The following is a 16,963-nucleotide window of genomic DNA, read 5'->3' as shown; positions in this document are numbered from 1 at the left end:
TGGGGGGTCTATTAACTGGGGGTCTATTAAATTGAGAGTCGATTACCAATAGACCCCCCATTTAATAGACCCCCAATTTATTAAACCACTATTTAATAGACCCCCCATTTAATAGACTGCCCCATTTAATATACCCTCCATTTAATAGACAACCCATTTAATAGACCCCACATTTAATAGACTGCCCCATTTAATATACCCTCCATTTAATAGACAACCCATTAAATGAAATCAATTGGGATTAAAAATCCTTTTTAACTGTACACAATATCCATCCTCCTTTCTTTCCTCCTTTTTTTTTATCTCCATCAAAGCTAATTCTGAAAGTCGAGCCTGTCCTGTTGTATTTCTGGCAAATGTTTTTATTCTTTTTAGTGCTGAAAATGTTTGTTCCCGGTTGTGACAGGCTTGCTTGCTTTTAATACTATTTAAGCTAAAGTTCTCTTAATCTGTATGCCCTGTTAGACTAACTCTAATTCCTTAACTTTGTCTTATCCCGTCTAACAACGGAGCGTGTTCAGCATCGGAGGAGACAAACCAGGGTTAAGCGAATTAATCCACCGATGATTTATCCCTGACAAATTGATCCATACAGAGCTCCGGGTCTCCCTCCCAAAGAATAAGCCCGCTGAGTGTCGCTGTCCCTAGCGGAGGATGAGAAAGACATGGCCCAGACCCTCATTTTCCCAGTTATAGTATTACAAAAATGCATATTTATTCGCTGGTTGACAATAATGCGGACCGGTCCACGACTGCCGAGAGGAGTGTCTTCTCCGGACTTCACACTCTCCGTCCTCGAATCCACATCCTCCAGACCACCTGTCTCCTTATCAGCATGAATCCAACCTCAGAACAAGAATCTCAGACAGAGCATTTTGTTCATGTTGTAATTGAAGAGTCTCAGACAAAGCCTTTAGTTCATATTCTAATTGAGTTAAGAACAAGAGTTTAATCCTGCAATAGTAATATCAAAATGAAACAGCTACAATAAAAATAATGAGTAAATAATGTCATATTCTTCAGCCCTTAAAGCAATGTCATTTGTTTGTATCAATTGATCAATGCCTATCCAATCCGTAATATCCCAATAGTCATCAATATGACCCATGCCAAAACACATTTCACCCGCTCAGGACAAACATTTTGAAGGTTATAGAAAAAACAACTGCTGTTAGGTTTTTAACAAACAAGCCTCCATTCGGCAAAATAATTCCATATTAGGCCAACCGAGCGAGTATTCCCGGAGGTTGATTGATAGCCATCCGCTTCATTTCGAACTTGCTTCTAGGTAAAGGGTCGAGGTGTATCTCCCAGTAAACAGTCCTCGGAGTGAGGACAGTGTGAGGTGTTAAGTCAACAAGCTGGAGCCAGCTGCCATGGAAAGTTGTCCTTGGAATAAGCGTTTGACTTTGTTGCAAGCACAAATTAATTTATTAATAATGATTATTGTGCACATATATAATAGCATCCAGCATAACCCGAACACCAACCCATTGACACCCAAATGTATCAGCCTTTTTTTTTAAATAAAAAAAAACAAAAGGTTAAAAAATGATTCATCTATTATTTGCAATGTAGACTTAGATAAAACTGGAACCACACACAGGAGGCTAAGGTTGAATTTTCTAATGAAAAAAGAATTAAATACATTTTAAAAATCCATTACAAGAGAATATTTGCTCAAATCAACTAACACTTGTTGATGACAAACCCACTGCTTAATTCATGAATGTTTTAACTTATATTACAGTGAAGAGGCGGTTTCATGTAGAAAGCTTCATATGTTCGTTTCCCTTTTTTTAAATTTTGGATTTTTTTTATGACGCGAGGGGGCGGGGCGTTTTTTTTACCCATCATGCAATGCATGTGTCAGAGAGACCGGCTAGTTTGTCCATTTTCGAGACATCTCGCAAGTCGATGTTGTTTTGCGACCTAGCCTCGTGGATGGCTGTCAAAGGAAATGGCGAGAACTACACTAACTGTGGAAAACGTCCAGGAGGGACGTTGAAGCGTCAAAATGGAGCCTTCGCATCGCCTTGGCCAAATCATGTATGCCAAAGTTGTTCTTCACAGAGTAGAAGGTTATTTGACTTTTAGTGATTATTTATTTGTATAACATATACTGTGAGTGACATCTTACATGTACTGCGTCCGGATTTATTTTTGTATACTAGTACTGCTTTGTATATGTTTGTCACGTGTATACAGACCCAGGGACCGTTCACTTGATCCAAGGGGCTTTTCCCCTAGTGCAGCGAGTGTTGCCAGATTGGGTGCGCACCCGTCTATATTTTTTGTTAGAATGTTAAAATGTTAGAATTTTGCATACAGTCCTTGAAGATAAACAGGTATTTTATCAATGCATAACATGTCATTTGAAAGCTGGTTTAGTGTTAAATGTGAGATAGGTGGAAAAAGCCAATGTAGTTTTTGTTATGTCTTTCAATTAGAGCAAAGGTTTCAAAGTGGTGGCCCGGTGGCCAAATCTGGCCCGCCTCATCATTTTGTATGGCCCGGGAAAGTCAATCATGAGTGCTGACTTTCTGTTTTAGGATCAAATTCAAACGAAGAGTATAGATATATATCAAATTTCCATGGGTATATTTTCAGTTTTTTCTCAATACATTCAACGCACCTCGTCCGATAAGACTTACATAAGCATATGTAATGTTAGCTCCTAGTGTACCTATGTTATGCTATCCGCTAGCGTATTTTATGCCAGCTGCTAGTGTATGTTAGGCTTGGGACTAGCGTGTGTTTTTTGGTGAATCATTTTGGGGATAAGACTGCAAATAGAGAAATGTGATTTGATCCTTGTGTTTCAGATGTTAGTCAAGTGCATCAAACTGAGCGCCAGGAGTCGGCTCCCGTGAAAGATGAAGAGATTGAACAATTTGAATGCATTACAGAGGAAGAAATGGAGCATTTCATTTCAGTTCGGAAACTCCACATTGAGGAGCAGCGGCATCCCCTCATAAAGAGGGAGGAAGACCCTCCATATGTTAAAGAGGAAGTGATGGAAATCCCTCTGTGGGCTGTCGAGCCCTTGAGTGGTAAAGATGAAGGTCCAAGTGAGGCCAGCGGAGGGGCGGAGCCTTTGAGTGGCAGCACCTCTACAGAAGAATCCCAAGCAGACAATCTCATGGCTCCACCATCAGCTAGCTATGATGCCTCGTCACACTTGCGAATCTGTGAGTATCAAGTCAATACAACCCACAACATAATGTATAGCCAGGATGACAGCCGTAACAGTGACGAAAGGAATGTATGGCGGCCTGTTCCATTTGGTTTCATTTCTGTGAACAAGAAATTCAGTCACTTTGATTGGAAAATGTTTCATTTATCTTCGTGTCTTTGCAGGGTTCCCTCAACAAAAAATGAGAGATGAGCAACTTCCAATCACAAAGGAGGAATATCATTTCACCTGGTCACCAGGAGAATCCGTGAATAGGGATGATCTGGGCGTGGCCAGCGAAGAGGCGGAGTCTGCAAACGCCTCAGCATGGCCCCAAATTAAAGAGGAGGAGCCAGAGTTCCCTCAAAGGTGCAAAAGAGAAGAGAAACCTCCAATCAAAAGAAGCAGCTCAACAGAAGGATGGCGGGCAGAAAATGTAATTGCTCCTTTATCAGATGTGGAAGAATTACTTTTTGACGATAATGAGGTTGAAGATGTTCAGAAAAATCCCAGTGGCGACAAACTCTGCAAATGCTTTGAGTGTGGGAAAACTTTTGGGAAAGAGTCTTCTTTGAAAAGACACATGAGGAGCCACACTGGGGAGAAACCCTTATTATGTACAGTTTGTGGTAAAACATTTACACACAAGGGAAAATTTGAAATGCACACAAGAACCCACACTGGCGAAAAACCATTTTCTTGTTCAGTTTGTGGTCGAAGATTCACACAGAAGGAAAACTTAAATCGTCATGCAAGAATACACACAGGTGAAAACCCATTTTCGTGTTCAGTTTGTGGTCAAACATTCACACACAAGGGTAGCTTAATTAATCATGCAAGAACCCACACTGGTGAAAAACCATTTTCGTGTTCAATTTGTGGTAAAACATTTACAGAGAAGGGAAATTTAAAAAGACACACAAGAACCCACACTGGTGAAAAACCATTTTCGTGTTCAGTTTGCGATAAGGCGTTTACTCAAAAGCAAGATTTAAAAAGACACACAAGAACCCACACAGGTGAGAAACCATTTTCATGTTCAGTTTGTCCAAAGCAATACTTGAACACGCACATAAAAATACACACAAGAACCCACACAGGTGAAAAACCATTTCCGTGTTCAGTTTGCCGTAAAGCCTTTTCTCGAAAGCAACAATTGAAAAAGCACATAAGAACTCACACTGGTGAAAAACCATTTTCGTGTTCAGTTTGTGCTCAACGATTCACACAGAATGAAAACTTAAAAACGCACATAAGAACCCACACTGGTGAAAAACCATTTTCCTGCTCAGATTGTGGTCAATCATTCACACACAAAAAAAACTTAAAAACGCACACAAGATCCCACACTGGTGAAAAAACATTATTGTGTTAAATTTGCGGTAAAGTCTTTTCTCAAAAGCAAGATTTACCAATACACACAAGAACCCACACTGGAGAAAAAACATTTTCCTGTTCAGTTTGTGCTAAAAACATTTACACATGGGGGAAATTTAAAATGCACACAAGAACCCACAAAGGTGAAAAACCATTTGCATGCTCAGTTTGTGGTAAAAGATTTACAGAGAAGGGACACTTAAAAAGACACGTAATAACCCACACTGGTGAAAAAAACATTTTCGTGTTCAGTTTGTGGTCAATCGTTCACACACAAGGTTAGCTTAATTAGTCATGCAAGGACCCACTCTGGCGAAAAAACATTTTCCCGCTCAGTTTGTGGTCGAACATTTTTCCAAAGGAGAAATTTAAAAGAACACTTATTAACCCACACTGGAGAACAATGATTTCCTGATCAGTCTGTGGCTACAGATTCACTACAACAGCCCAATTAAACAGCTACACAATTCAAATATCTTTTCCAGGTGCAGTTAATGTTCCAACATTTTCACATAAGAGAACCAGAAAAAAGACTTAACAACCCGCACTGGAGAAAAGCCCCCCTTTTTGCCCAATTTGTAGCAGGAATATCTTAAAAACACAATTACCCATATCGATTAGAAACCCTTTTCCTGCTCAGCTTCTTGCCAGAGATTTAGCCGTAAGGATAGACTTAAAAGACACAAATGTGACTACGTCTCAAGTCAATTCCTCCCATAGAAATGAACAGAATATAAATTAATATATTTCCATCTTAAAAAAAAAAAACAGGATGTTACAACGGAAAAACATCTTTATTGTTCTAATTTACCACCGACTTAAAATCGGGAACCATCTGGTGTGCTCACATCTCAATTTTTTTTCGTAAGTCAAGGCAAGAATTTGCTCAGAATTTTCTTGCATCTCAAATTTCTCGTATGTTGGAACACTTGTATGTCAAGTTATTACTGTGTAAGATAATTGAGTGTCGTTGAGGATTTTATTTACTTCACAATTCTATCCGAAACCGTAGAGCCTAAATGATGAAGTTACAAAGTAAATAATCAATAATGTGACGTAAATCATCTGGAAAATATGTCATCACAGTTAAAGACATGCCTAAGGAATTGGAAAAAATACAGTTTTTGTCGAATGAATTTGACAGTTTTTGTCGAATGAAATCAACAGTAAATTGTCCCCCGTCTCATTAAAAAAAAAGTAAAAAAATGTCATCACTTATGGTAAAAGTGCAAGAGGAAATGATATCTGATTTGTTTTCTTTCTAAATGGTTGAAAACTAAATTCAAAGAACAAACTCGGTGGAATGGTGGTATTGAAGCTCCAGTGAGGAGGGAAAAGCTCAAGGGAATGTTAGACAATAATGTTGTTTTTATTTGGCATTTCTTGTCCTGCAAGGAGGACAACTTCACTTCCATGACCATAAACTTACCTGCCATTCATTTAGCCTTAAGAACATTCATATCAATTATTTAAAGCTTGTTGAACAGATTCTGTTATCATAACATATTTGTCTCTGACTTTGTGCTATAAATACATCACAACTCCAAACTTTTAATACAGCACGTTTAGGACAGCCATATTTTTTTGGACTTTGATTGAATATGCTGTTAATTTTTTCCAGCTAATACGTTTACGGCCTCTTTTGAGAGGTGACATAAAACATTAGCAGCCAAACCACATAAACAGGAGGAATAACAGCCTAGGGAAAGCTAATTACACTTCTGATGTGTGACGTTAAGTATGTTTGACAACTCTAATCGTGCAGAGAAGAGGGTAAACTATATGTCATGGAGATACACTTGAATTTGCACGAAAAACATTTAAAAAGGTAAATAGAGAACAACTTATCTAATCACATAGCTTCCATTTTAACATAGAACCTTCTTTATCTTTAACAGTTTGTTATATTACAGCTGTCAGCAGGAAATAGCTTGGCTGAGGCCCAGGAGCAGAAGTAATGACGAATTATGTTGCCATAACAGAATCAGCCAACCGTGTGGATGAACATTCAAAAACAGAAGTCAACCAAATGTCACGGAAACTCAAACAGACTACTGACGTATTTTACACGCAATTTAAACAAATCAATGTCTCCACTGTCACACAACCTACAGCAGGGGTAGGGAACCTATGGCTCGGGAGGCACATATGGCTCTTTTGATGTGTGCATATGGCTCTCCACTAACCTGTGAGGTAAACTATGGAAACTGCTTTTGAGAAAGCGCAGGAATAGAAGCGTTACGTTGATATTATGGCATTGACACTACCCCTTGCGCCTTCTAATCTTTTTTTTTTTTCATTACACTCTTTGGCATGGATTTTTTCATTGATACTCATTGATTAGCAACAACTTAACAATGTTGTCAACAAAATTCTGAGACTTTTTGTACTTTAAAAAGTGGTGAAGTGACTAAAAAAGGCACATATTTTCATGTATGTTGACTTTTAAATTTGAAGCATGGCTCTCATGGATTAACATTTAAAAAAATATGAATTGTCTATGGCTCTTTCTATTATAAAGGTGACCTACAGTATTAAAACCAAGGATGCAAAGGAGGGAAAATTTAATGCTGGAAAAACATGGCCTGGTATTAATGAAAAGAAATCATTAAACTGAAATATTAGTAAAATGGATTGTGTGTCAATGGCAGTAAATGAGTTAAGTCTTCTTTAATATTTTAACTCTTACTCATCAGCATAAATTGATGGGGAAGATGAACCCGATTGCAAAACCTGACTATGGAGGTAACGTAAGAGGAAGAAGTAAATATTTCCTCTTTGGATTCCACACAACATTGTTGATTCCTCTTTTGTCATGAGAGGCTCTTTGTGGTTGTTTGGCTTCTACAATGGTAATGTGTGTCATTATTTTGTATCTTGCTGCAATCTAACAAATGAGTCATTTTTCCCCTTTTGCAGCACTGCTTGTCTTCATCCTCCGGCTGCCAAAGAATTCAGCAGATCCGATTCAGCTGAAGGCTCCTAGTTTTATACAAGCGGCATATGGAGAATCTTTAACCGTACCTTGTGAGTACGACTCTAAGTTCCGAGAGTACACAAAGTATTGGTGTAGGGGGCCGATATACAAGCTGTGTAAGATTGTGGTGAAAACGCCAAAGCAGCGCTATCATGAACGATGGTCCATCACTGATGACAAGAAGGCAGGAAAATTCATCATTACTATGACGTCTCTCAGAAGAACGGATGCGGACAAGTACTGGTGTGTGATTGCCAGACATGGAAAGAATATTTTCTCTGGCGTCAAGCTCATCGTATCTGACAAAGGTAAATTGTTTTTTGTTTTACTGTGAGTACAGTAACTACTGCCCAAGAACGCAAATTCATTAGTTGTCACTGATGCCAATAGAGGTTTAATCCAACCTTATAGTTCATATATTATAGATTTATGCATGACATCTTGCAAACATTGTATTTTTCACTCTCATGCGTAAAGTGTGACCTGGAGGATATATATATATATATATATATATATATATATATATATATATATATATATATATATATATATATATATATATATATATATATATATATATATATATATATATATATATATATATATATATATATATATATATATATATATATATATATATATATATATATATATATATATATATATATATATATATATATATATATATATATATATATATATATATATATATATATATATATATATATATATATATATATATATATATATATATATATTTATTACAAATGACATCAAACAATCAGTGTGTAAGTTTTAAATAATTAACTTGTCCATCACATATCCCCAATTGAGATTTATAGTATAGTTTCAATTGATAATTTTAAGTTTGATTAGGTCAAACATTAATGAGAAATACAATTATTTGTAGAAGCACACAAAAATGACCAACTGATGTTGATTAACAAAGGCCATGCCGGACATTTTTTTTCTAACACCAATTGTATCGCAAACCTCATAAAATGGCATCAATGATATGTATATATTTTTTTAAAGTTAAGTCAAACAAAACTGCCATTCAGAGTACATGGTGTTGAAAAGAACATAACATTTCCCTCCTTCTTCACAGTACTAGAAGATCCATCTGAGACAATCAAATTACGGTGAGAAAAAGATTTATATTACAAGCCAATACATCTAATGACAATACATTCTTTATCCAGATATAATAGAAATATAATCATGTTAGTAAACTCCCAATACATTACTAAATATGGAATTAAGCAAATGCAGCTAAAATAGTCTATTAAATGTCACATTGTTTGTCTATTGATAACTTTCTGGTAAATGAACCTTGAATGCTAAAGTATTTATTTTATTCCTCATGTAGATGGTGGGAACCTCTTCGATGGATCATTTTTCTGTTACTTGTGTTGAGTTTGGCATCGGTACATGTGGTCGTGTGGCGATTAAAGGCCACGCGCAAACTATGCCACACTAATGTCTCTCAACAGAGTACAAATATATATGAGTGAAAACAGCTTCATGATTATTTAAGTAATTGTAATAAAAGATTAAATGCTTGTATGTGCGATGGTTCACATTTTATACACTGATTTTTTTCATGACACTTAAGGAATTAGAATGTGAAAGGAATGTCACTTTTATAGGTGACGTCATTCGAGCAGCCTGTTGGCGGAAGAACTAACTTTCAAATTAAAGCTCTCCATTACAATGAGCTAGTTTATGCACAACATAGCGTACGTCTTTATAATTTTTTTAAAACAGTTATCTTTTCATTTTAGAATCTTAGCTGTTGGTCTTTTCATAACTATCTCCATAGATGCCATAATTATTTCTAATTTCATAAATGGACCGGAAGCACAAGTAGTTGGCCAAGTTACGCTCTGTGCCAACGCCCGGTCTCGTTGAAGCTAAGCTAAAGCTAGCTAGTGGACATTCCGAGGGCTACACGTAAGTTCATCCCCAAATAATTAAACAGCGACTATTCTTTAGCGCAAAATACCGTAAAACCCATTTTCCCCCAACGCTTGCTGGTCTTTTGTAGCAACTCAGACAAGGCGGCTCGGCCTTTTTAGTGGGAGAGGAATCAACCAAACAGCTAACGCTTCGTTAGCCCCCATTGCTAACAACCGAGACCCCCCATCCCGTTTCTTCATTTACAGGGGTTCCTCCCAAACTACTTCTGATTTTAGTTTTTAAAGTCATTATTACTCCTACATTGGTTCATCGTGAATAGTAAACACTTTTTGGTACAATTTTTGATGTTGTAATGAGATGCGTAAAACAAAGTTTTGGCTTGTTTGTAAAATGTCAAGAATTTAATGTTCCTAGAAAACTGCGTTATGAGACTGATATTTTAAAGACGTCTTTATAGATGTATGTATAATTTCCCTGTGATCATAATGAAGAAAAATATGTAAGTTTATACGTTCGGATAATGCTGCGATTTCTGACAATTGGGTCAACATTATACTTATTGTTTCATTTCCTTGCAAAATTCTTCTATTTATACTTTTAAAGGTTGGTATCATCGGTGCCAACCTTCATTGGTTAACGGACAACAAATGTAACTGATGGAAAATTACGAACGAAACAACATTTTTGCCTGTTACTAATGTAATCAGTAGCTGAATCATTATTTAAGTTCATATATTCAAAATGTCCCATCAATTTAATGTAGCTGCCTGAGTTGCTACTTCCAACTTCCAGTAATGAATTGTTTGTACGTAAAATAAAATGCCTGTCATTGTAGGCAGCCCCAACACCAGAATTTGAGATGCAGACCATCAAATGTGTGGTGGTTGGCGATGGAGCAGTGGGGAAAACCTGTCTACTGATTTCATACACCACCAACAAATTCCCCTCGGAATACGTGCCGACAGTGAGTACATGTTTGGACGTGTTTCAAAAATGATTCATGTTGGTAATATGCCCACCCACCCCTCAACCAGGTGTTCGACAACTATGCAGTAACTGTTATGATTGGTGGTGAACCGTACACACTTGGCTTATTTGATACAGCAGGTGAGTTAAAACAAGTTCAAGTAGTTCATGTCCGTTTTTTTTTTACTTTATTTAAAAGGCGTGTTTTTTCGCAGGTCAGGAGGATTACGACCGGTTACGACCACTAAGCTACCCACAGACGGACGTCTTCTTGGTCTGCTTCTCTGTCGTTTCTCCATCTTCATTTGAAAATGTTAAAGAAAAAGTGAGTGGGTTTCTTCTGAGCAAAAATAAGCTAAAATAACTATTCCCATTTGAATACCATGTAATTTTCCCTCTCGTTTTTAGTGGGTTCCGGAAATCACCCACCACTGTCCCAAGACCCCTTTCCTGTTGGTCGGCACTCAAATCGATTTACGCGATGACCCCTCCACCGTGGAAAAGTTGGCCAAGAACAAGCAAAAGCCCATCGCCCCGGAGACGGCCGAGAAGCTGGCTCGGGACCTCAAGGCGGTCAAGTACGTGGAATGCTCGGCCCTCACGCAGGTAAGAGTTCCCGGTTTAGCGGCGCAGCGTCCGGCCTGACATTTCTCCCGACAGCAATCGCCTTTCTAACGCTGTCTAACCGTGTGGTTGCCTGTCTTTCCTTCTTGTTTTCCCTCCTTCCTTAGCGGGGACTGAAGAACGTATTTGACGAGGCTATCCTAGCCGCTTTAGAGCCCCCTGAAACTCAGAGAAAGAGAAAATGCTGTCTGTTCTGATGTCTGACTGACTCTTGCTTTGCCTCTTGATCGACTGCTGCTTTCTGATTGTAAAGAAAATGCCAAGCTAACTACGGTACAAGACGAAATGTTGTAGGGGGAACGTTTTGTCCTCAAGCTCAACTCGACTTAATCACACTTACACGGGCTGCCTGATTATGACAAGAGTGCCAAACTTCATTTCTACTTCCCTGCATGTGTGTCTCTGTCACAGAGCGTGATTGTTTTGTTTCCAATCTCATTTCTTTTTTCTACTGGTCCCCCTTAGCTTTCTCTGAATATGGGGAGTCTTGTATCATTCCATTCAATTAAATAAATATCTGGATTTTCTCGCTACATCTCTACTCTGCTTCCTTTTCTGCCGTTTCATCGTGGCAGGTGTCGCCTCGTCTTTGTTTTGAACCCCTGATTTTTTTTGTTTCCACAGAAAGGATTAAAGAATGTGTTTGACGAGGCAATACTGGCTGCCCTGGAGCCCCCCGAACCTAAGAAAAGACGTAAATGTCTTCTGCTCTAAGTTTGAGTGGAGCCTCCTCTGCAGCGGTTCCTAGGTTAGCAGTACACGGACCAGCACAGTTTGAAAGATCATGAAATAGTTGCCGCTTGCCTGAATCAACTTAAATGCATATTGAGTGTGCTTAAGAATTGATTCTGTTTCTCTTCACTTGTTCTGACATTGCATTCACACAAATTCTTTAAATGTGTCTTAATAGGGGGACATGTTTGTTGTAGACAACAATTTCATTTAAAATGGCTCTTTTGATTATACAGTATTAATACACAATGTTGTCAAGAGCCCTCATTTAATCCGTTTGAATGTAAAATCCACTCACGTATAATTTGCGGCTTCAGGACTGAGATGAAGCTTATTTGACATACTCATGCTTTTAGTTAACCAAACAGCAATCATATTTACCTTGCAGTGTGAACACAGTAAGACCTATTTGTCTTGAGTACTTAACACAAATGCTGATATTTCACTTTGTAGGCGCAGTAGACTTATTAAAACTGGCCGACACAGCTTCTTTATGTCAGATAGGGATAGAGTGTGGCACACTTCTTTAAAAGGAAACCAAGTGTTTTGATTTCAGACCAAGTGAAGGTTTTGAAAGGCCAGAAATAGCAGTGTTTGCATTTGTCTTCTACTATATTCATCCGTAGATGTCGGCTTGATTTTATTTTGTACATACAGTGTAGTGAGAATAATTCATAACTTATTGACTGATAAGTGTGCATTACTGATGGGAGAAGTTGAGGTGACGCTGCAAAAAAAAAAATGACCAGAAAGTGTTTCCAATTGAAGAACGTCTTTTTTTTTTTGTATTATTTTTTCAATTTAACATGAAACTGTACTGTATTTTTCTTGTGATTAAATGTCACAATAAACCAGTATTATAAAAGTAATTCATGCAATTCTGTCTTAATATTTAAGGAAGGTCAACTTACACACTATCCCATGTTAGAAAAGGATTTATTGCAAAAATGGATCAAATAGGCAAGGCAAATATGCATGTCAGGAAGAAAAGTAAGCGCTTGAATGAGTACAGAGAATCAATATCTACGTGATATGCAAGTAAACACGGTATATACCCACTGGAAAAGGTCAGCAATTTGCACTATATCACTGGTTGAGTCCGCGTGATGCACCCCATACTAGCTACGTACTTTTTTTCAATTTGAACAGCAATATTGCAACATTTTTTATAAGGGATTTCAACATAGCAACAAAAAACATGTTTTTCCTTGTTATCCTAACTCAGTCATGATCTGATTAGGGCCATCCCTATTCTGAATCAAATCTGTATGGGTAATACTGATCCTGTATAGTCACTCAGACCAGATAAAGACCCAAATATTAAGTATCTTTCACCATTTTTTTTTACAAAGTGCTGTGTCTCACCTCCAGCTGAGAGCTAGTTCGCTTGTAGGAGAGCAAGAACTAGGCAGTACCAATGGTGATGACACGTAATTTATCATGTCATAAAACACATTTTTGGCCATTTTATTTGGTATATCGGAGAGCCACAAGTCAATAGAGTAATTATGAGTTAACCCTATAAAGTAGTATATACTCCACACTGAAGAAAGCTAGACTTCCACCACTGAGGTGGCTGGTGGCAAATTGGTCATTGGTTAAACAAACAAGCCCAAAACACCATGTGAAAAATAATAATTAACACTAACACTTGCTTTCCCAAGATGCATTAAAGCCACAATTCTTAGGGGATTATCTTGTTCCCAATTACTCCTCAAGTAAGGCCTAAAATAGCTCACAAGTCAGTTGGGTTACTCAAACATCATAACTGATACTAGCCAAAGTAAAAAGCTGCTTTTCTGTAGGCATACGTTTTTCAGATGAAAATGATATGTGCAATATTACGCAAAAAGGCAAAAACAATCCACATATGTGGTGTTGCAGAAAAGTTCCAAAACTTGCCATCAGAAGAACATCCACACCTCTGATTCTTTTGACTTTCATCAAAATGAGGATGGTCATAAAGTAGCCATTCTGCAAGCTTTTTTTTCGGCACAAAATCCTCCCAGGAGTGCATACAGGCCAGACGGAAAAGTGCAATTAACTCCATTGGGATTACCTCCAAGGGGCAAAATTTGAATGGGAAATATTTTGTGACACCTGTACTCTGAGCTCATTGGCCACTATTGATGGTGATAGGTGTCCAACCCGCTGGATCTGAGCCCAGTTTACAAGGATTCCATGTCTACTGCTTTCACTGGCAGCAAATGCATGAAGGAAGTGAACACCAAAGAACTATAAGTCCATCGCGGGACATAGCTCGACACTACTGTCTGTCAGGCGAATTCCATACCATCCCGCCCAGAACTGCGAGTCCTGACCTCCATGAACAAAGCGGATGAATCTCACTCCAGGCCCGTAGTTCTGGAATACATGTGTTATCTAAAAAAAAAAAAAAAAAAGATAACAACACTGTTTTTCACTCATCCTCTCTTCATTTATACCTTGATTTGTTTAAATTGGTCAGAGTGAGTTGCATACTTAAGCCCTAAACATACCTGATTCCATGTACCGTCATTCCATTGCTCAAAAAAGATCTTTTCGGGAGAAAAAGTCTTAATTGGCTTCTTCTTTTGATTAAGAAGCTCCACGTGGATCATGTATTGACAGCCACAGTCTGTCCGAGGGGCGTACCTACAACGTACGATCATATTTTGTAAATAAAAACCAAACAAAAGCATATGGAAATCTAATGACAAACTGCACACAAAAATAGTGCCTGAAACATGAATTTTAGAACTAAAATATAGTCATAGTTACGGATCATTATATTTAATGACATGAAACTCACAGGTGATCATTTGACATTATTATATGAATTCCACTCACCAATCTGATATTTTGATCTGTGGCTGTAAGTGATCCATAAATGATGCATTGTAACCTTCCTTCTCCAAATCAATGAGCTGGCACTTGGTACACATGCTATAGAAAATCAAATGGAATGGTCGTGACGGTAAAGAAGATGCCACTGTGTAACATAGATTTTTAAATGTCAACACTTACCCAAATGATGTCACAAAGTTTTTCTGGACACTTTCATTTGGATGCGCAAATATGATTGGTTCTATTTTCCAATGGTGACCATTGTTCTCCAATATCTGCCAATCTCTCATTTCATCTAGAACAAAAAAATAACAATGAAAAGACGAAAGCGGCAAATGGAATGTAGTGACGCCATCTCGTCTTATCACCCAACCTTCCGCTTGTGGATTCTTGAGAAGATTGCGTCTCTTCTTGCACATGAAGAAAAATAACCTCCAATCTTTGGGTACCTTTGAGTTATCATGGAGGCGATAGCCTTCCCGCCTGCATCTGTTTTTCCATAAAGATTGGCAATCGGCGATGTCTTTCCATTGATGACATACTACGCGACAAATCAAGACCACCTGCTCAGGGGGTAGATTCATGAAGATCTCCTCCAGGACCTCCAAAGGAACAGAGATCTGAAAAAAACAGAATAAGGTTAAGAAGCATGGTGAAACTTACAGGATTTTTCTCTCCATTTGTCACATCTTCTTACCTTGTTAAGCACGTTTAAATATATACAAAACTCAAGACATTCAATTAAGTATTTTTTGTATTCCTAAAATGTAGGTGGTAGATATTATTTTATTAACTTTGACCAGATTTGAAAGAAATCCCCCAAGCAAAAACAACTCATAAAATACATTATTACATTATTTTTTCCATGTTCATAGATTTCCCTCCACAACTCAAGTTCTGTTTTGTTTTAAAAGTTAAACATTTTGACTTTACAACTTGAATTATTTTGGCACATTTTGATCTCCATAACTTTCCAGGTTAATTGGCTGCCATTGAAAATTGTAGAGGTCCAATCCATTTGGTCTCCAAGTGGATTGGACATCTATTACTGTCAATGATTTTTACATAAATTGCATATTTTTTAATTAACTACCACAGCACATACTCATCATACACATAGTAGTAGTTGTTATGGCAGTGAACGAGTTAACTCTTACACCATTTCCATATAATATGATGACATTTGCTTTCTATGTTCCTTCACCAGGAAGTTGTACCTAAATATACCGAGAATCGCACTTTTAAAATCAGCAGTGTTTATTTATTTATCATCCACCACTTTTTATAGCAGTTGCAGTTGAAATGTAGTTTTCCTCCCCAGCTAGAGGAGAGGAAAGATAAAATGTTGCATGCGCACCACAAATGCAACACCATAAAAAAAGTAAGAGAATGGATCGCATGTAAATTACGTTAATGGTCGGACATTATTAAGGTCCTGAAATGTACCTTTGACATGGCAGGACTTGGAGTCGAGCAAAGTGACGCACCCATACTAAATCCACTTTACGCCTCACAGAAGACGTCTTTACGGCAAAACAAGTCTGCCTGATATCCTCACCAAAAGCAGATTTCTCTCTGTAATTTCTGAAATCTAATTCAAAGCGATGAAAACCTCAAGTAAAGCGCTCCTTGCGGTAAATTAAATGTGATTACAGAATTGTCATTCGCTACTCACTCAAAACCTGAATTTAAATTAGGTTTGATAGCAGATTGGTCACATCCGAATAAGTGTCAAAACAAAACCTGGAAGAGATTCCTCTCCATGTCAGTCAGTTCTAAAATGACCAGAGGTGCCCGGAAATGGGAATTATTACGCGAACGAATCCGAATGTTCAGCTTCACTGATGAACACGCCCACCCGGCACTCCAAGTACAACATTTCTAATACAGCCTTTTAAGGAGTCGGTGTACTTCTCTGATGGGCTCTGCGGCAGCGTATCTATGGTGATTTTTTTTGCCACTAATGTGCGGTGATTTACAATTATTATTTTAACCTTATTACCATATTACCATAGTCCAGGCTGGATGTAGAAAGACATTTATCGCATGGCCCGACGTAAAATGGCCGACAAGTGGCAGCGGCCACCCCCATTGATAGAGCGCGCGAGACAGACGTTTAACACGATCACTATGCCTGAAGGTGTCAATTCCGGCCATCGTCATCTGGCGAGCGTTTCATGATAATACAGATATGAATCATATGCTTCTAAGTCATTGATTGATAGCCAACGAGATGAAAATATTAAAAGCAACATTTAATTTCTAATGAATGACAAAATAATTTAATTCATTCTTTTTTTGTTGTACTGCTTATCCTCACAAGGGTTGCGGGGCAAACATTTCCCCCCCTATTTGACCCCGTGTTG

General features: G+C 37.9%; 4 protein-coding genes across 8 annotated transcripts; 3 read left to right on the top strand and 1 right to left on the bottom strand.

The window, feature by feature from the left end:
- Window positions 1–1,874: 1,874 nt before the first annotated feature.
- On the top strand, window positions 1,875–4,697 carry LOC144207243 (uncharacterized). The gene is made up of 3 exons (XM_077732615.1): window positions 1,875–2,081; window positions 2,826–3,191; window positions 3,361–4,697. The coding sequence occupies exons 1-3, from the start codon at window positions 2,018–2,020 to the stop codon at window positions 4,548–4,550; spliced, it is 1,620 nt and encodes a 539-aa protein (XP_077588741.1). The 5' UTR covers window positions 1,875–2,017; the 3' UTR covers window positions 4,551–4,697.
- LOC144207272 (CMRF35-like molecule 1) lies at window positions 3,524–9,091 on the top strand. 2 transcript variants are annotated; one of them, XM_077732662.1, is made up of 4 exons: window positions 3,524–3,611; window positions 7,472–7,837; window positions 8,638–8,671; window positions 8,899–9,091. In XM_077732662.1, the coding sequence occupies exons 1-4, from the start codon at window positions 3,596–3,598 to the stop codon at window positions 9,041–9,043; spliced, it is 561 nt and encodes a 186-aa protein (XP_077588788.1). In that variant the 5' UTR covers window positions 3,524–3,595; the 3' UTR covers window positions 9,044–9,091. The 2 variants fall into 2 exon arrangements, with proteins under 2 accessions (XP_077588788.1, XP_077588781.1); XM_077732655.1 differs by lacking the exon at window positions 3,524–3,611 and adding an exon at window positions 7,341–7,404.
- Window positions 9,092–9,216: 125 nt separating this feature from the next.
- LOC144207284 (cell division control protein 42 homolog) lies at window positions 9,217–12,640 on the top strand. Of its 2 annotated transcripts, none has more exons than XM_077732680.1 (6): window positions 9,217–9,482; window positions 10,285–10,413; window positions 10,484–10,556; window positions 10,631–10,740; window positions 10,824–11,021; window positions 11,147–11,572. In XM_077732680.1, exons 2-6 carry the CDS (start codon window positions 10,309–10,311, stop codon window positions 11,234–11,236), a joined length of 576 nt encoding a protein of 191 aa, XP_077588806.1. In that variant the 5' UTR covers window positions 9,217–9,482; window positions 10,285–10,308; the 3' UTR covers window positions 11,237–11,572. The 2 variants fall into 2 exon arrangements, with proteins under 2 accessions (XP_077588806.1, XP_077588797.1); XM_077732671.1 differs by lacking the exon at window positions 11,147–11,572 and adding an exon at window positions 11,664–12,640 and having other exon boundaries at window positions 9,221–9,482.
- A 50-nt stretch (window positions 12,641–12,690) lies between these two features.
- LOC144207250 (F-box only protein 6-like) lies at window positions 12,691–16,400 on the bottom strand. 3 transcript variants are annotated; one of them, XM_077732627.1, is made up of 7 exons: window positions 16,044–16,400; window positions 14,971–15,217; window positions 14,778–14,892; window positions 14,601–14,696; window positions 14,270–14,405; window positions 14,065–14,153; window positions 12,691–13,968 (listed from the first exon to the last, which is right to left on the bottom strand). In XM_077732627.1, exons 1-7 carry the CDS (start codon window positions 16,086–16,088, stop codon window positions 13,827–13,829), a joined length of 870 nt encoding a protein of 289 aa, XP_077588753.1. In that variant the 5' UTR covers window positions 16,089–16,400; the 3' UTR covers window positions 12,691–13,826. The 3 variants fall into 3 exon arrangements, with proteins under 3 accessions (XP_077588753.1, XP_077588761.1, XP_077588769.1); XM_077732635.1 differs by having other exon boundaries at window positions 16,273–16,390; XM_077732643.1 differs by having other exon boundaries at window positions 13,817–14,153.
- Window positions 16,401–16,963: the final 563 nt, after the last annotated feature.

The sequence above is a fragment of the Stigmatopora nigra genome, chromosome 1, assembly GCF_051989575.1.
Source record: "Stigmatopora nigra isolate UIUO_SnigA chromosome 1, RoL_Snig_1.1, whole genome shotgun sequence".
Taxonomy (NCBI): Eukaryota; Metazoa; Chordata; class Actinopteri; order Syngnathiformes; family Syngnathidae; genus Stigmatopora; species Stigmatopora nigra.
The sequence above is the reverse complement of the archived record's forward strand: the minus strand, read 5'-3'. Positions and strand labels throughout refer to the sequence as shown.

Coding starts and splice junctions, on each gene's coding strand:
- LOC144207272 (XM_077732655.1), top strand. CDS start 7,368: ATGAGAGGCTCTTTGTGGTTGTTTGGCTTCTACAATG. Junction 7,405..7,471: donor GTTGTTTGGCTTCTACAATG/GTAATGTGTGTC, acceptor CCCCTTTTGCAG/CACTGCTTGTCTTCATCCTC. Junction 8,672..8,898: donor TCTGAGACAATCAAATTACG/GTGAGAAAAAGA, acceptor TTCCTCATGTAG/ATGGTGGGAACCTCTTCGAT.
- LOC144207284 (XM_077732671.1), top strand. CDS start 10,309: ATGCAGACCATCAAATGTGTGGTGGTTGGCGATGGAGCAGTGGGGAAA. Junction 10,741..10,823: donor TTGAAAATGTTAAAGAAAAA/GTGAGTGGGTTT, acceptor TCTCGTTTTTAG/TGGGTTCCGGAAATCACCCA. Junction 11,022..11,663: donor AATGCTCGGCCCTCACGCAG/GTAAGAGTTCCC, acceptor TTGTTTCCACAG/AAAGGATTAAAGAATGTGTT.
- LOC144207243 (XM_077732615.1), top strand. CDS start 2,018: ATGGAGCCTTCGCATCGCCTTGGCCAAATCATGTATGCCAAAGTTGTT. Junction 2,082..2,825: donor TGTTCTTCACAGAGTAGAAG/GTTATTTGACTT, acceptor CTTGTGTTTCAG/ATGTTAGTCAAGTGCATCAA. Junction 3,192..3,360: donor CTCGTCACACTTGCGAATCT/GTGAGTATCAAG, acceptor GTGTCTTTGCAG/GGTTCCCTCAACAAAAAATG.
- LOC144207250 (XM_077732627.1), bottom strand. CDS start 16,088: ATGGGTGCGTCACTTTGCTCGACTCCAAGTCCTGCCATGTCAAAG. Junction 14,697..14,777: donor AACTTTGTGACATCATTTGG/GTAAGTGTTGAC, acceptor GATTTTCTATAG/CATGTGTACCAAGTGCCAGC. Junction 14,406..14,600: donor CAGATCAAAATATCAGATTG/GTGAGTGGAATT, acceptor CGTACGTTGTAG/GTACGCCCCTCGGACAGACT.